This window comes from Xiphophorus hellerii, chromosome 15 (assembly GCF_003331165.1).
Source record: "Xiphophorus hellerii strain 12219 chromosome 15, Xiphophorus_hellerii-4.1, whole genome shotgun sequence".
In the NCBI taxonomy this organism is placed as follows: domain Eukaryota; kingdom Metazoa; phylum Chordata; class Actinopteri; order Cyprinodontiformes; family Poeciliidae; genus Xiphophorus; species Xiphophorus hellerii.
Window position 1 is genome coordinate 3261294 of NC_045686.1, and position 15493 is coordinate 3276786.

Consider the following 15493-nt stretch of genomic DNA (forward strand, 5'->3'; position numbering starts at 1 on the left):
ACTGCAGGTTTGTGAAATACACTAATTTTGTCACAGCTGAAAAACCTCTAACCTCCTTGCACAAAACTAGTTTGATCTACTGGTTAGTAGGTCGTAGCTGTTAACCATAAAATTGAACAAACTGGAATTACAAACATAAATTTACTTAATGGAAACATTCACATTTTTCAGTAAGTTTTTGCATAGGATGAGGTGAATCTTAAGCTCTATCAAAATGTGATCAACAACCGGATGTTACTATTGGTGGAAAAGATGAAGAAGTCAACAGGGAGTGGTATTTTTATAACTTTAAATTGCTCAACCCTATGACCAATGGAAACGCAGCGGTTGAGCTCTATTATCCTGCTACTTTAGAGCAACATATAAAAGTTTCAGGATTGCAGATCGAGGATCAGACTATGATATTAGTTACATTTACAAAGAATTAAGCAAATTTAAATTCCAAAAATAAATTTGTCTAATAGAAACAAAACAATTTAAAAAACAAATTGTGTTTTAGGTAAAAAAAGTCTTGCGGTAGGATGAAGTGGTTTTTTCGGCTATATAAAAATTTATTAATTTCATAAAACTGCAACGGGAATTTTTTTTTTTGCATCACAAGTCAAGTGATCAATAGACAGATGTTACTACTGGTAGAAACTATGAAGAAGAAAACAACAGGAAGTGGCGTGAGGATGATGTTTTTTTTTTTGTTTTTTTTTTATCGCCCCGCAAGGGGTCTTTTTGTGGGCTCTAGTGTCCCTTTTTTCAAAGTAGGCTGACAGGAAAGGGGGAAGGAGAGGGGGGAAGACATGCGGTAAACGTCGTCGGGTCCGGGAGTCGAACCCGCGACGGCCGCGTCGAGGCTACGTTTGCCTGAATGTGGGTCGCGCTAACCCCTCCGCCACCACGGCACGCCCCGGATGATGGTTTTTTAATCACTTATTTTGTGAACAAACTTATCCACGCGCATTTTTAATTTCATTTCTTTGCAACTGTGAAAGTGTGTTTTTTCAACATTAGCTGAATACCAACAAGGATTTGCACGCATTTGTAATTTGAAAAGCAGCTACTCTCTGCTCTCATTCACAATTAGGAGATAAAATAAGAAAATCTACAAAAAGAAGCCAAGACAAAACATCAGATTAGACTCTAATCTTAGTGAATATGGACACAAATAAGAGGCGGAGCATGAACCCGGCCGGCAGAGTAAACGGTGGACCGTGAACCACATAATGTAAAACAGCATGACGCTAACTTCAAGGCATTGATTGTAACGTTTCTTCCTGCAGTCCATCAGAGCTCCACGGTTTGGTGTGGGTCGCTGCTCGTCTCGCTGTGGGTGGGGGTTGTTGTTGGGTTTTTTAAGCACACAGTGACATCTGGGCTGGTGTGAGTGTGTATTTGTGCACATGATGCGTTTCACCAGAGTATGCAGGGAAAAGCTGAAGAGTTGTTTGGGTTTTCCATGCAGGACAGCGGAAAGGGCGAAAACGATGAGTGCATGCTGATCCCCTCTCCATCTCGGCTCAGACGTTTGGCATCAAACCACGAGACTGCAGCGAGTTTTAGGTGCAACAATAATCGGTGGGAATTGTTTACCAGAACAAGGGAGGAAGGAAATGAGTCCACATGTTAATGCTTTGTTTCTGCTGAGCAGCTAGATTTCTACGATGTTTGGCATTAAATTTATCACCAACTTTCTATCCCAAAGTTAGTAAAACCAAGTTAATGTGGGGGATATGTAAAAAAAACCCAAAACAATAAAAAAGTTCTCCATCTGATGATCAGTGGTGTCTAAAATAAAAAGGAGGTGAAAAGTAATAAAATAAATAATTTGTCCACATCTCCTTTTTACGCCATCCTTAGTGGTTAGAAATGGAATGACCAGAGGAGACTGGGGTGGAGTTTTGGCGTAACACACTTATTCAGTCAGAACCAGCGTCAGATATTTCAGGAACTAGAAGAGAAGGTGGGGACGTTGGGAACGTTCGGAGATCTCCATGTAGGTCCATGGAGGCAGTCTGTAGCGTTAGCTGGGTTAGCATGGGGGGAGGGAGGCGTTGGAGTTTGGGGGGCATCAGGTGGGGCAGGAGATCTGGGCTGGCTGGTGACTCTGGGCTGGCTTTTCTCTGGGTTGTTCACAGCAGTGAGATGGAGCTGGATCGAAGTAGAGCCATGAAACGCTGAGGGAAAATTAAAAACAGAGGCAGGGATCAGATCAAACGGCTCCGAAAACTTCAAACTTCAACAACTGTTACTGCAGTTTATGCAACAGGCTAACACAAAGTGGCATATGATTGTGAAGTAGAAGAAGAATGATGAATAGCTTTCACTGTTGTTTCTAAAATTAAAAATCTGAAACTAATAATCAAATAAAAAAATTATGCATTCCACAGATTTTTTTTTTAACAACTTAAGTTTTTTCTATACATTAAAAGATACAAAAAAATAATTAAATTCCTTTTGAAGAAAGTAAGAAAATAAACACTGATTGTGTCGGTGCATAAAAGTTTGCCACCTGGGCAAACACAAAAGGAGATGAGGCCTTTTTTTCCCTCTTAAATTCTACTGTCTTGATTATTTTCTGCAGGAACGAACTGCAAACGTTCACACCTTATTTCACTTTATCTCTGCAACAATTATTCAATTAGTAAGCCAAAAAATATATACATATTTATTTGATTTACTTCACAAGCTAGTCTGTATTGGTCTTTTTTTTAAATTAAATCTCAAAGTACCTTAAAGTTTGTGGTTGTTCGGTTCAGACATGCTTGTCGCAAATCAATCAATTAACTGCATGATCAAATTGATCATTTCCATTCTGATGATTATTCTGATGAAATTTGGTCTACAGACACATCATTTTATTTTGGGGTTTGGTTCCAAGTGGTTTTTATTTTGGTTTAATTTATTGTTTTTGGTTGTTTTATTTTGGTAATTTAGAATGTTTTCCACTTCCAGTGCTGAGTTTGTCTTTGAGTCGTAAACTTGCATTATTATGTCATTATCAATTTAGTACTTGAGAATAGGACAGGATTACTGCTGAGGCTTTTATTCTGAAAAACAAAACCATCATCTTACCTTCCTGCGTCAGCTAGTTGACACTTAATCACATGATCACTTTCCTGTAAAAAACAATAATACAAGATGTAAAATTACTTGCAAATCTGCCTGGATTAAAAAGGTAAAAAAAAAAATAGAACCCAGCAGCAGCTCAGGTTTTATAAAGCAAACAAAATGGATAAAAGTGTTACAGAGTGCTGAGCAATGCAAGCGTTTAATTTTTCATTTCAGTGAGTATTTGGTTCAGATCAGTGGACAACATCTGGATCTCTCATGCATGGCACACACAGGTAACGTGTTGATGAACGGGGCATGCATGTAGAAATCAACATGAGGATGATTGTTGGGGTTAAATGGAAAACTGGAGGATTTTGTTAGTCAAGTAGCAGAAGCCACAAAATACAGCTGACGTGTAAAATAACAAAAATAAATTTAAAAAAAACCAACTAAACGACGGGAAGAGGACGGGACACAGATCATTGGAGGCGGCTCTTACGAGTCATTTAGACTCTTGTAAGCTGTCTCTGGGGTTTTCTTCCCCCGCTGTGTTGGCTGATGGAGGCGACTGGGGCTCAGGTGGAGGCATTGGCAAGGGCAGGGGGATGGGCTTACTTTGCTCCTCTGGGGTTTCTGGACCCAGATCGGATGCTGGCTGGATTATGATTACAGTGGTACCTGTTGGATTGAAACAGGGAAATCCTGAGGTGTGAGTCCATTTTAAATCCTCTGCTGATGCAAACCAGTGAAGCCGCTTAATGTAGTTTAATACAACCACTAGACTGTAGTAAACTACTGCTAAGAAGGGAGCTGTGTTTTACTTCTGAAGATGTTGAGAATTCAATATTTTTAAATCATAACAGTGACCTTAAAAAAAAAAGTATTTGTCATATTTTATTCTGCATGACAAGTAAATGACATCAAAAACCTTGAACTGCTTCTGCAGCTTGAGCTTAAATAAATCTTTATCAACAAATTAATTTCCTTGTTGATTTTGCATCAATTTGACATAAAATGCCCTTAATCTACAAAGACAGCTGCAACATAAACACTGGTTGTTAGGCCTGTCACAATAAACTAATAAATTAAAATTAGCTCAATTTTTTTTCCATTTGCATACTTTATAATTTTTCTCTTTTTCTCCCAAAAAGTGGATGACAAAAGTCTTCAGCCTGATGCTTTGGTCTCAACTAGCTGTATTTCTGAAGGGCAATTTTGTTCACAAAGACTTCATAACTAATTTAGTTGTTTCTGTTTTGTTCATTTATTTCAAATATTTAAAATGTCTTCCAGTTCCAGTGGTAAATCTTCATTAGGATGTAAAGTTTATTGATCTTTGAGAGAGTGAACTTGCATTATTATCACTTGAAAATGGTCTCAAAACAACAACAACAGTTTATTGCAATTACTTCCAGAACAATATATGGTCCAGTAAAATTTGTTATTGTGACAGACCTGGTTGTCCCATATTAATACAAACAAAACTCTCACTCATCAAAATAAATCTGCATAAACCAGAGTGACCCAGAAGCACTTGCCTCCGTCCTGATCCGCTCTGATTTGGGCCTCCAGGTCTTCGGGATCAACATATTGGTAGCTTTCCTCGTCGTCGGGGGGTTTGCACTTCCCACAGCAGAAACAGCAACAGCAGCAGCAGCAGCAGCAGGTGAAAAGTGTGCAGCACAGCACCAGACTCTGCAGGGATTTACGTGCAAACAGGTTTTTCTTAGTCGTATGACGGTCGACAGAATTTAATCTTCATCTCTAAACAGTTGAATCATCAGATTACATGTAATTCTGAACAGTTCTGCAGTGCAGCCGGAACATTTAGGTACTCTGAATTTGTTTGCCATCTAAGAAAATAATCCAAAAAAGACTGGAGATTTAGTAATTTGCCTCTGATACAAGATAAAATATGTCTTATGTCATAATATTTACTGCATAAGACCTAAAAAAAACCACAGCAACATAATCAGGAGCTTAATCACCTCAGACAACATCAACAAAAGCCCAGCGTCATATCTATTTACATTGTGTGGTATTACACTGCAGAAGTTGCTGATCCATGTCGGCTTTAATCTACATTCCTGGCAGGAGGACAAATGTCTATAATTGCATCATGAGGATGACCCAGAGGTCAGCATTAGGCTTTACCCAGCTGTGTTTACAGATTCATTAAATATGTGTTCATTTGGCTAATTATTTATCCTCTCGCTAAAAGAAGTTACTGCTTAGTTGCCGTAAAAACAATATAACATTTTGTTAAATGTGAGAAAGGCCACCGGCGTTACTAACCTTAAACCACCATTTGGACATGAGGAAGTAGTATTTAACACTTTCCTCTCCAAACTGTTCGGATACGTAAAGGCCCATGGAGCCATACTCGTCGTAAATCCTTCTTTTGTTCTCATCGTTTAAAATAGAATTGGCGTTGTTAATCTCCTTAAACTTCTCCGCTGCGTCTGGGTTGTCTGGGTTCTTGTCCGGGTGGTACTTCAGCGCTAGTTTTCTGAAAAGAGTTCAGAGGGGATCAGAGGCAAACGATCAGCTTTGGACTTTAAGAATGATTGTTTTATGAAAATAACTTCCAGGGTCACAAAATTCAACATGAAGTTCATGGAAATAAGTACAGGGTGAGTATTTCAAAAAAGACAGCTGAGACTCTGTACAAACAAGTTAGTGACTCAGCTTAGCGCACATCCAGTCAGCTCACCTGTATGCTTTCTTAATTTCCTCAGCTGACGCGCCTTTCTCGAGGCCTAACACTTTATACACGGTCTCCCCGGAGGTGGACATCTTCCTCTGAGGACGGGCAGAATTCTGTTCAGCCATGGCTCACCTCTACAAATAAAAAACAAACAATAAATGATTGGGTTTCATGTTACAAAAACACAAAAAAATGCTAAACAAAAGTCATAGTTATATTTGTGCTACCAACCTGAGCGTGCAGTGAGACAGATGTGAGCACATATACCTATGTGAGCTAACAATAATTTGCTTTGTGTCAAGCTTAAATCTCACACAATATAAACTATCGCGCTCAATTCTTGATGAAAGACTAAATTAGTTTTTTACAATAATAGTATTGTAGTTTTATTGATAGAATTTATTGATCAAATTTTAAAAGGTGATAATACATTTAAATTTACTGTCACCTTGTTTTCTATAATCTTGAATAATTTACTTATAGTTCATTGTAAGGACATATAGCTTTGCTTTGTTTAAGGGTTTATAAATTATAAAATACCGGCATCAACTGTTCCAAACAGAGTTCATAACCACAAGCAGAGGAGGTAGAGGTTTAATATAAAATTTTCTCTTATGCAAGTGAGATCTGAGCATTTTAACAATATTTACTCACTTATATTGACTAAATAGGATGAGGAAAAAAGTTGCACATAATGGGTAAAAACATGGATACAAAATGAAAGAAGGCTGGGACAAATTGTTCAGCATTACCCCAACAATCAAAAATTAATTATTTGTATTTGTTAAATGAAATAAATTACTGGAGATTTAAGTGGATTAATCACTGGTTTGCAAATGCTACTTTATCCGTCCAACAGTTTTCCATACTACGTTTAACTGGAAAAGATAACATAACTGAAAGCATATAAGCATTTCAACATAGGAAAAGTCATTAACAAAAGACTTTTTACTGAACTACACAAATGGATTCCTGGTGAACCATGGCAACTGTACAAAACGACCACATCTATTACTCAGCCATACAAATAATGCCACAGCGGTCATTGACTAAAGAAGATTACATTTTGCTGAGCTAACAGATTACCCATCCAAGTCTACGTCAGAGAGGGCCAGCGTCCCGGTCAGAGTCTGACTGGACCGCTTTAGACGGACCAAACACAACAAAACCGCTCATCCACACACAGACGCACCAGGGAATAAAAAAATACAAAACAAGTTGGCAAGGGAAAATGTTCTTCTGCCAAAGGCAAATCAAAACAAGTTTAATCAATGTACTGATTGGACAAATGGTACAAAATTACTTATGGATCTTTACAGAAAACCCTGATTTGGGAAAAAATAAAAAATAAAATCTAAAATCAATCAGATTTATCTCAGCCAACAATAATATAATGGAAGTTTTTTGATGTAAGCTAAGAATCAAACTTAATGAACTCTGAGAGAAACAGATAAAAAAGTTAAATAAATCTCTACTGACCTGTTTTTATTTAGCCTGACATTGATCATAGCTTATATATATATATATATATATATATATATGTATATACTGTATATATATATTTTAAATAGAAAAGGCAACACAAATTAATGTTTGCACAACTCCTGACTGTTCAATAAGCAGCAGCTGAAATGCATGGCCCCTACGTTCAGTTTTAATGAGTGCAGCAAAGAAAAATTTCGTTTTTTGCAAATGAACTTGTTTGAATTCACTGCAAAAACTGCAGTTATTTAAAGCTGATTGATTTCAGTTTATCAGAATAAGGCATTTCATTTTTCTGCAACAATTATCTTCATTACAGTACATTAATTTTGGACACATAAACCTTTCTTACTTTTACTGGAATTAAACTACCAGATTTAGAATCGCTTTCATGGAGAAATCGATCCCACTGATCCAGAATCAGGCTTTAAAGCCGAGCAGTATTTCTGGTCGGGGGAGCTAATGGTTGCCCTATTTATCAGTTTTTCTCCAATGAGATCAGTTACACATTTACTGGGAAAATCCTCTGAATGATTCCATCTCCAGCGCAGCAGAGAGCAGCTTTGCTGCTATTGTCTCTCATCTAATTAGTTAAGAGCCTCATGCTGCTTCCATCCCTTTCACAACTGCACCAGATGGTACTTTCACCCAGTAGTTTCACATTCTGACTCTTAAAATGGGTCACTGGCAAAGATTAAAGTCACTTCCAGGTTTTACAAACACAGAAAACCTCAAAGCATCAACATTTAATATCCATTTCATGTCAAACTGTTACACATTCATAAACTGAAAAAGAAAACAGCTGATAATGACACATTTACTACATTAGAAGTGATTTTGTTTTAAAGGTGAAACGATTAATCGTGTTTAATCAATTACTCAAATAATCTTCAACTAATTTAGTAATTGATTAGTTATTAATCAATTACTGGAGTATACAGAACTCTAAAAATGGCCATTTGGTGAAAGAACAGCACATTCGAAGCAGTAAATATGCTAAAGCTGTACAAAAAAAAATACGGTACAAATATTTTGCATTTAAGATGAAAAAAAACCCAAACATTTGTTTATAAATCTAACTTCTGAGGTGGCAAAGTTTTAGCTCCACTTGGATGAAATTCTGAAAAACCAATCTTTTATTGCTATCCAATAATTAATGCAAAGCATAAATTAGTAGACTGATGCATCGTTAGCTACAAATGATTAAGAGTAGAGATTCCTCCTGTTACTGTTTTATAAGCTATGAATGTTCATTTTCTTATTCAAAAAATTATTTTTATTATTTTTTTTGTATTTTTAATGTATTTCTAATATTCTGTAAAAAAGCTTAGGTGGTTAGTTGAAAGATTTGCAGAAAGCACCGGTTTTAAAAATCTGATTAATCGATTAATTATCAGAATAATCGATTAATAAAATAATTATTTGTTGCAACCCTATTGGATATATATTCAGTCTGCAATAATTTTGGTTTAGAAGAATAGAATATATGAAAGCATAATATCAGTCAGCCTGGACGGATGGAGAAATCCTGCCAGTTACATAAGAAATGCAGCCTTTAACAGGAACATACGTTGTTTACAGTGAGTTTCTACTCACTGGAGCTGAAAGACTTTAATCAAGTCATCATCACATATTTCAGTTTTTGAAAACAAATATCTGAAAACAGACAGCAGTGTGATCTCAACCTGCAGTCTAACAACTACGATAAAAGAAAAGAAGCCAAGTCAGGTTCTGGACTGAAATAAATCTTGCATAAAGATCACACGGACATGTTTAGTCCAAAAATGTTAGAAACGCCACAGGTCCAGATGGCGTTCCTGCTGGAGCCAAGATGGCTGCTGTAAATACAGCACTAACTGGTTTAGGCTGGCAGAACTGGAGACATAAAGTTGAGCTTTTCTTTGGAACATAAACATTTCTGATTACTGATCCAGCCGCCACTACAGCTATCGATCGGGTATCAGTGAGCCAGGCCTATTAGGTTAATGGAGCAACTGCAGTCTTTGTGATTCAAGCTCTGCAAACAGGCCTGTGGTGTTTCATTATGAAACAAACAAAAAAAAAATATCTACAAATTTAATATATTTTTGTATAGAGTAAATATTCCTTGTTATTTTGATGATTCTGGCTCACAGTTAAGCCTGTTGCAATAAGCAATTAATGAGCTTGATCATTTTCATTTTGAGGATTTTATATTTATTAAGGGCAATTTCACTCAGAGACACCATGATCTAATCTTTTTATGTTTTTGGTTGTGTGTGGCTTTTATTTTTGATTTATTTATCATTTTGGCTGTTGGTTGTATTTTGTATATTTAAAATATCTTCCAGTTCCAACGTTAAATGCTCTTTACAAAAAAAAGGTTTTTTCACTATTATGCAATTTTCAATATATTATTTAAAAATGATCTCAAAACAATATAATATATTGCAATAATTTCTGGAACAATTTATCGTCCAGCAAAATTGATCATGACAGTCCTACTCACAGTTTACATTTTCAGCTTCTCAGAAAATTTGAATAGGATCAATAAACAGGAGAGTTCAGGAATTTTAAAAATCTATAATCATTAAAATTAAAAAAAATAAAAGCTTCAAATATTTCACTTTGTGTGTAATGAATATGTGAGTCACTTTCTGACATTTTCAGAATATTCTGATGTTTTGAGATGCACATGTAGCTTAAAACAACCTGATCATTTCTATTTCAATCTGTCTATAGTTTTCTATATGATGCTGTATTATAATTTTGTAAGAAATGTAAAAAAAGAAAGAAAAAAGAATCTGCACATGATATTTAGTTGACCTGAGAAACCCTGAGTAAAACAATTGAATCACTGTAATCGACAGAGAGCAGTTTAAAAAACAAAAGCTATTAGTAGCATAAAAACCTTAAAGCATTTGAAACTCAAAGCGTCTTGTCAAAGACACCAACTGAGGAAAAATCATGTGAAGACTGCAGGCAACGGTTCTTATTAATATCCGACTCTGTGAAAACATCATTTCAGGGCAGCTTAGTCCAAAAATAATAATCAGTTAAAAATATCTCTGGAAGAAGAACAGCAAGTGAGCCGTGACATCAACAACAATAAACTGGACAACCAATGTAGCCAAAATTAAACTAAAATTAACAACTTTTTATTTCAAATGTTCAGCAAAATGCTGCTTTTATGAAAGATATCTGAAGAAATAAAATACTCAATGAGGAGTCACCGAGTAATAAATCACTAGTAATGCTGAATAAATAAATATAATGAAGTGTAAATTGCTAACAGGGTGAAAAAACATAAATTGTAAAAAAAAAAAAACCTGGGTGTTTTATCAGCACTTGGATCAATAACCAAACATCTAGAAAGAATAAAACAAAATGGGAGTGAGAGGTAGGATGACAAATATCTAATCGGATAAGTGAACAGTAGAGGAAGATTGGCTGAATTTGGGGTTGAAGTCAGGTGAATCCGATGGGTCAAATAAATCAATTTAGAAATGACCAGATTATCTTATATAAGCCATATGGTCCATTAAATGTAGCCCTACTACTTATTACAGCACTATGGTTACACACATGTTGGAATATAGCAACTCTTCAAACATTTTCATCATCCAAACTTTAAGAACAAAACAATTTACGTCCAATATTAACATCTGCATTGATCCCGATATAGAAAAAAATTCTAGATCGGGCATCGTGACAATGTGTCTAATTCATGAGGGCAGATCTATTCAGTCTAATTCTATGCTTCCTTATTTATTTTACAATACATTTATATTTCAGTAAAATGTGAATTGGTGCATCCCCAGTAAGTAAATAAAAGAATAAATGGCTGGAAAGGAAACACCTTTGCTTTAATTTAAGGATATTTGTGCTGAATCATAAAAACTAGGTAAAAGTTAGCCGTACTGATTGTGACCTAATTCCTGCAGGATCAAACGTTCCCACCAGCTCCACCAGTCGCTCTAAATGCAACCCAAAGCAAACAAAGAAAATCAATCAGCCCTCAGCAGCTTCCATGCACTGAAGTGCACAACTTTATACAGCAACAAATATCTTTATACTTTCCTTCTAAGCAGTTAGACCTTTTAAATTTGGCTTTGCAAAAGTTTTTTCAGTCCAAGATAATTCAACATTTTTCATAATGCTTTTTTTTTAGCGCATGTCTGGTTCCTCAAACCAGCCTTTCTTATAAGTCATCTTGCAGTCGTCTGCTGCATTCATGCTAACAAAACGTCACATAAAGGAAACAGGATATGGGCTAAAAAATGGTTAGCAGACAATCAGCAGCATAAATATTTACTCAATGTTTATGGTGAAAAAAAAATAGTAATGAAATTGCAGCTACTGTAAGACAGCACTTAGGAAATTCCCACTGTGCTTCACTGCAAAACAGCACCGCTCAAACTGCATTTTCATTTTTTTGGATCTTTATGTGCATCTAGAGAACAAAAAAGGTTTTTCTCTGAAATATATCTGCCTCACGTTACTACTTGTGTACTTTCTATGATACTGAAAACCTCTGCAGGTACATCACGATACCAATCAAACTTTTTGAGAAGTAATTCAAAGTACTGAAAGTGTGCTTTGCTTCACTAATACTTTACTGTGAATTGTCTGTAATTTTGAAAAGAACTAAAACAGTCTCTAAGCAGGAAGAATCTCCTGAAGCCGATTGTGAAGAATCTGAAAATGTTTTTGACAGAGAGGAAAATATTTTCAACAATATTCTACGCTGCTAAGTAGATTTCCTGTCAGTTTTGTTTTCAATAGTAACATTTAATAGCTTGAAGTGTTTTAGGATTATATATTTCACATGTAAATGATTTGTTTTGCCTGCCTTGATGGTAACCAGAGTTTCTCTGCATGCAAAGCTATCTGGTTTCAGGACCAAAGTCCTACTGTTCTTTAGATTTTCTTGCTGCAACAAAGATGTTTTAAAAAATGTCCTATGCATCAACGCCTGCAGAAAACTGTTAATACCCAAAATATCAAAAACATACAGGATACTAAGGAGGATTTTTCCTGCTAAGTACTGACTTGTACTATTCTCCTGCTGTGTGTGTAAACACCACTCCCAAAGCAAACATTTGTTGTTTTTTTGGTTTGTTTTATATATTTGCATTTCCATAAAACTTTGGGTGGAGTCTCACACAGGCCTTAAAGAGTCAAAGAAAAGTAAAATAACCTGTTACAGTATATTTCTTAAATACAGAGAACTATTAGGGCCACCAAAAAAAATTAAATAAAATAAAAATCTTACTTTAATGCAGGACAGCTTCAATGCGAGTCATGCAGGAGAAGAAATAACTTTCTGGAAAAACGTGTTGGACTTTTAGTACCGATCTGAATTCTGAGCTTGGAGCTAAAATTCTGTTACTATGGAGTTTCTATGACAACAATAAACCAGACACAAGCTTAGAACTAGCTCTCGCCCTGTTACGGTATTAAGTACATTACAAGTATTACAATTTCTAAGAATGCTAAGCTTTCTTTTTGTTCTTATTGAAAATACTTTATTAATCCCAAAGGGAAATTAAATGTTGCTGTAACTCTTTAATTAAGAGTCTTCAAAGAGTTATTGAAGATGATGATGGCTGTTGGCAGGAAAGATCTCCTGTAGCGGTCTGTACTGCACTGAATCTGAACAAGCCTCTGACTGAAGATGCTCTGCTTTCCCAAGGCAAGTCTGAAGGATTGAAGTTATGGTTCACCTATGCTTTGCAGTGAGCTTGCCTTCCAAGATGGCGATTTAGTGGTGCGGATCTGCATGCAAAGTAGAATGCACTTCTAGTTCAGACTTGGGGAAACTGCATTTTGAGAGAAAAGATGGAATTCTTAGTGGAAAAAAAAAATTCTGAGTGTAAAGTCAAAATTTTTAAGAGGGGAAAAAGTCAGAATTCTTAAAATCTGAATTCTTTGTGAAGTTTAGTCAGAATTCTAAGGGAAAAGGAAAATTCAGAACAAAGAATTCTGAGAAAGAATTTGGAATTCTGAGAATAAAGTCGGAATTCTTAGTAATTTATTTTGTACAAACAACTAACATCAATGTTACTAACTGCAGAAATGGCTGAATATTAACGTAAAAAAAATGAAAAACATGATCACTGCGTGCAAATCTTAACCACTGCAACAGCTGCAGAAAAAAAGGTTTTCATGTCAAAATGTTATACAAAGACTTATGCGTGGAGTAATAATCCTCAACATCATTAGACACAGCTAAAATACAGATTATCAGTGTTTAAATTCTTTAAAGGCTCATGAACTGGATTGTCACACATTCCAGACTGGGGCTGATTTGTTGGGCTTCACTCAGCGATCATGTGGTATAAATAATATTAAGATATGGGCGCTGTTTTAGAATAATGAAGGAAGATTCCCGTCTGTTTGTCCTTGTGGAGCTCTAATCCTTTGCTAATCCTCCCTGCAAAGGGACAACTCCTTCTCTTTTACACCTCGCCATTCATAAATGTACCATTTTGAACAGCGTAACCTCAGCAGCCGTTTCTACTTATTTTGCACATTTTAATCGGGTTTCTAACCCATCTGAAGCGGCTTGATGCACTGACTCGAGCTGTTAACAGATGTAACTTTAACACGCCAATGCCCACGTATTTCTTCGATTTTATTGTGTTTATTTAAAAAAAACAGACAATTCAGTTAAAAAAAAAAAAAGAATACATTTAAAAATCTTTTAAATCCATTCAGGCGTCGCTAGTTTGAGCCGTTAGCTAACGTTAAGCTAGCTGGTAACGTCCCAGCAGAAATAAAAAAAAAAAGCCTCACCTTGAGTAAACTGGACACCGTGAATCTCGCTGTAAGGTTAACTGGACCATAGAGGCATCCGGTTTAATGTCTTACACGGCAGTTAACGGGTCACACAGTTCCGTTATCCCGGTGGCAAGATAGTGAGCGATACACCCGCTACTTGCTGGCTTGCCGGGTCGCTCCTCCTTCCAGGAAATAAAGGATGCGGAGTGATGCGTTCAAGGCCCAAATCCGCTTATCAGGAAAAGAAAGTTGACCGTGTAATAAACTGAGGTGGGCGGAGAACCGAAAAATTTACTCAAGAGTGACATATTGTTACTCAAGCCGAAGTAAAAAGTAACCGTCCAAACAAATACTTTTTACTTTTTGTCTGAATATCTAATTTAATGCCTAAAAATGTCAAAACAATTAAAAACACAAATTATGCAAAAACTTGGGTATTTGAAAGACTAATATAAAAAATGATTACAAATAAATACAATAAGTACAAATTCAAGCAGAAGAAACATCTTTGTAAATCTATTTTTTAATATGAAACATAAAATAATACCTAGAGTATCTTTTCTGTATCTCCATCTCCAAAAATGCTCAGTAGATAAAAAATAAAGTTTGTGTAACAGGAGGTTTCTATTCAACATAAATTCTAGGTGAATCTTTGGTGTATTTTTGGTAAAAGCCTGTTTTTTCAGGAAGGTTACAGAGGGTAGAGTAGGGATACATTTTACTAAAGAGTAGCAATGCTTGATGTCACTCAAGTAAAAGTACAGTGAAAGTACTCAAAAGTACATTTTCCCCAACTGTTATTCAAGAAAATTTAATTGAGTATAAATAGTTACTACCTATCTCTGCTGATATGCATAAGCAAATAGCGAAATTTGGTTTTGGGGCCCTCTAGTTCTGCTAATATTGTGGACGTCCTGCAATCAACAGTATTAGATTATTCAAAAACCTGCTAAACTTATTGCATCTCTGTCCGATAGTGCTGTTTACATTATATTCTATATGCACATATAATATAGGATGCATTTATTGGCCAGAAGATTTATTGGTGGCGATTTTCTTAATTTTGGGGAATGGGTGATTGTCCGAAACTTACATGTGAAGCCCATCTTATCCCCTAATCTTATCTTCGTCAGCAAAGGTTTAAAAATCAGTCTCTATTAAGCCAAGTTTCTATTAGCATCTCCACAAATCTTTCTGATAAACATTACCAAGGAAAACATACCTTTATCTTGTATTTATTCTATTCTCTCTCCCTGAAGGATAAGTCCTTCTTGGCTACATTGTTTTACTTGCTTATCTTCCACCGGAGCTTTGGATATGCACTGCACATTGAAGCTCATATTACCGTGCATTGTGGTACATACTGCGGCCACCAGGGGACGCCCAAGAGCAATTTATTTTTTAATGTTTCTTTTTGTCCATATAAAAAAGATTTCCACGTACATTATCAAACATATATTGTAAAAATAAAAATCACAACCTTATAATGAATTTGTGTGT

The 15493-nt window shown here is 35.8% G+C and overlaps 1 protein-coding gene across 2 annotated transcripts; it reads right to left on the bottom strand.

Annotated features, from left to right (window-relative positions):
• Window positions 1–900: 900 nt before the first annotated feature.
• dnajc5ga (DnaJ (Hsp40) homolog, subfamily C, member 5 gamma a) lies at window positions 901–14197 on the bottom strand. Of its 2 annotated transcripts, XM_032585671.1 has the most exons (7): window positions 14009–14196; window positions 5756–5883; window positions 5338–5551; window positions 4581–4737; window positions 3542–3720; window positions 3064–3107; window positions 901–2165 (listed from the first exon to the last, which is right to left on the bottom strand). In XM_032585671.1, the coding sequence occupies exons 2-5, from the start codon at window positions 5872–5874 to the stop codon at window positions 3545–3547; spliced, it is 666 nt and encodes a 221-aa protein (XP_032441562.1). In that variant the 5' UTR covers window positions 5875–5883; window positions 14009–14196; the 3' UTR covers window positions 901–2165; window positions 3064–3107; window positions 3542–3544. The 2 variants fall into 2 exon arrangements, with proteins under 2 accessions (XP_032441562.1, XP_032441563.1); XM_032585672.1 differs by lacking the exon at window positions 3542–3720 and having other exon boundaries at window positions 14009–14197.
• Between the last annotated feature and the right edge of the window lie 1296 nt (window positions 14198–15493).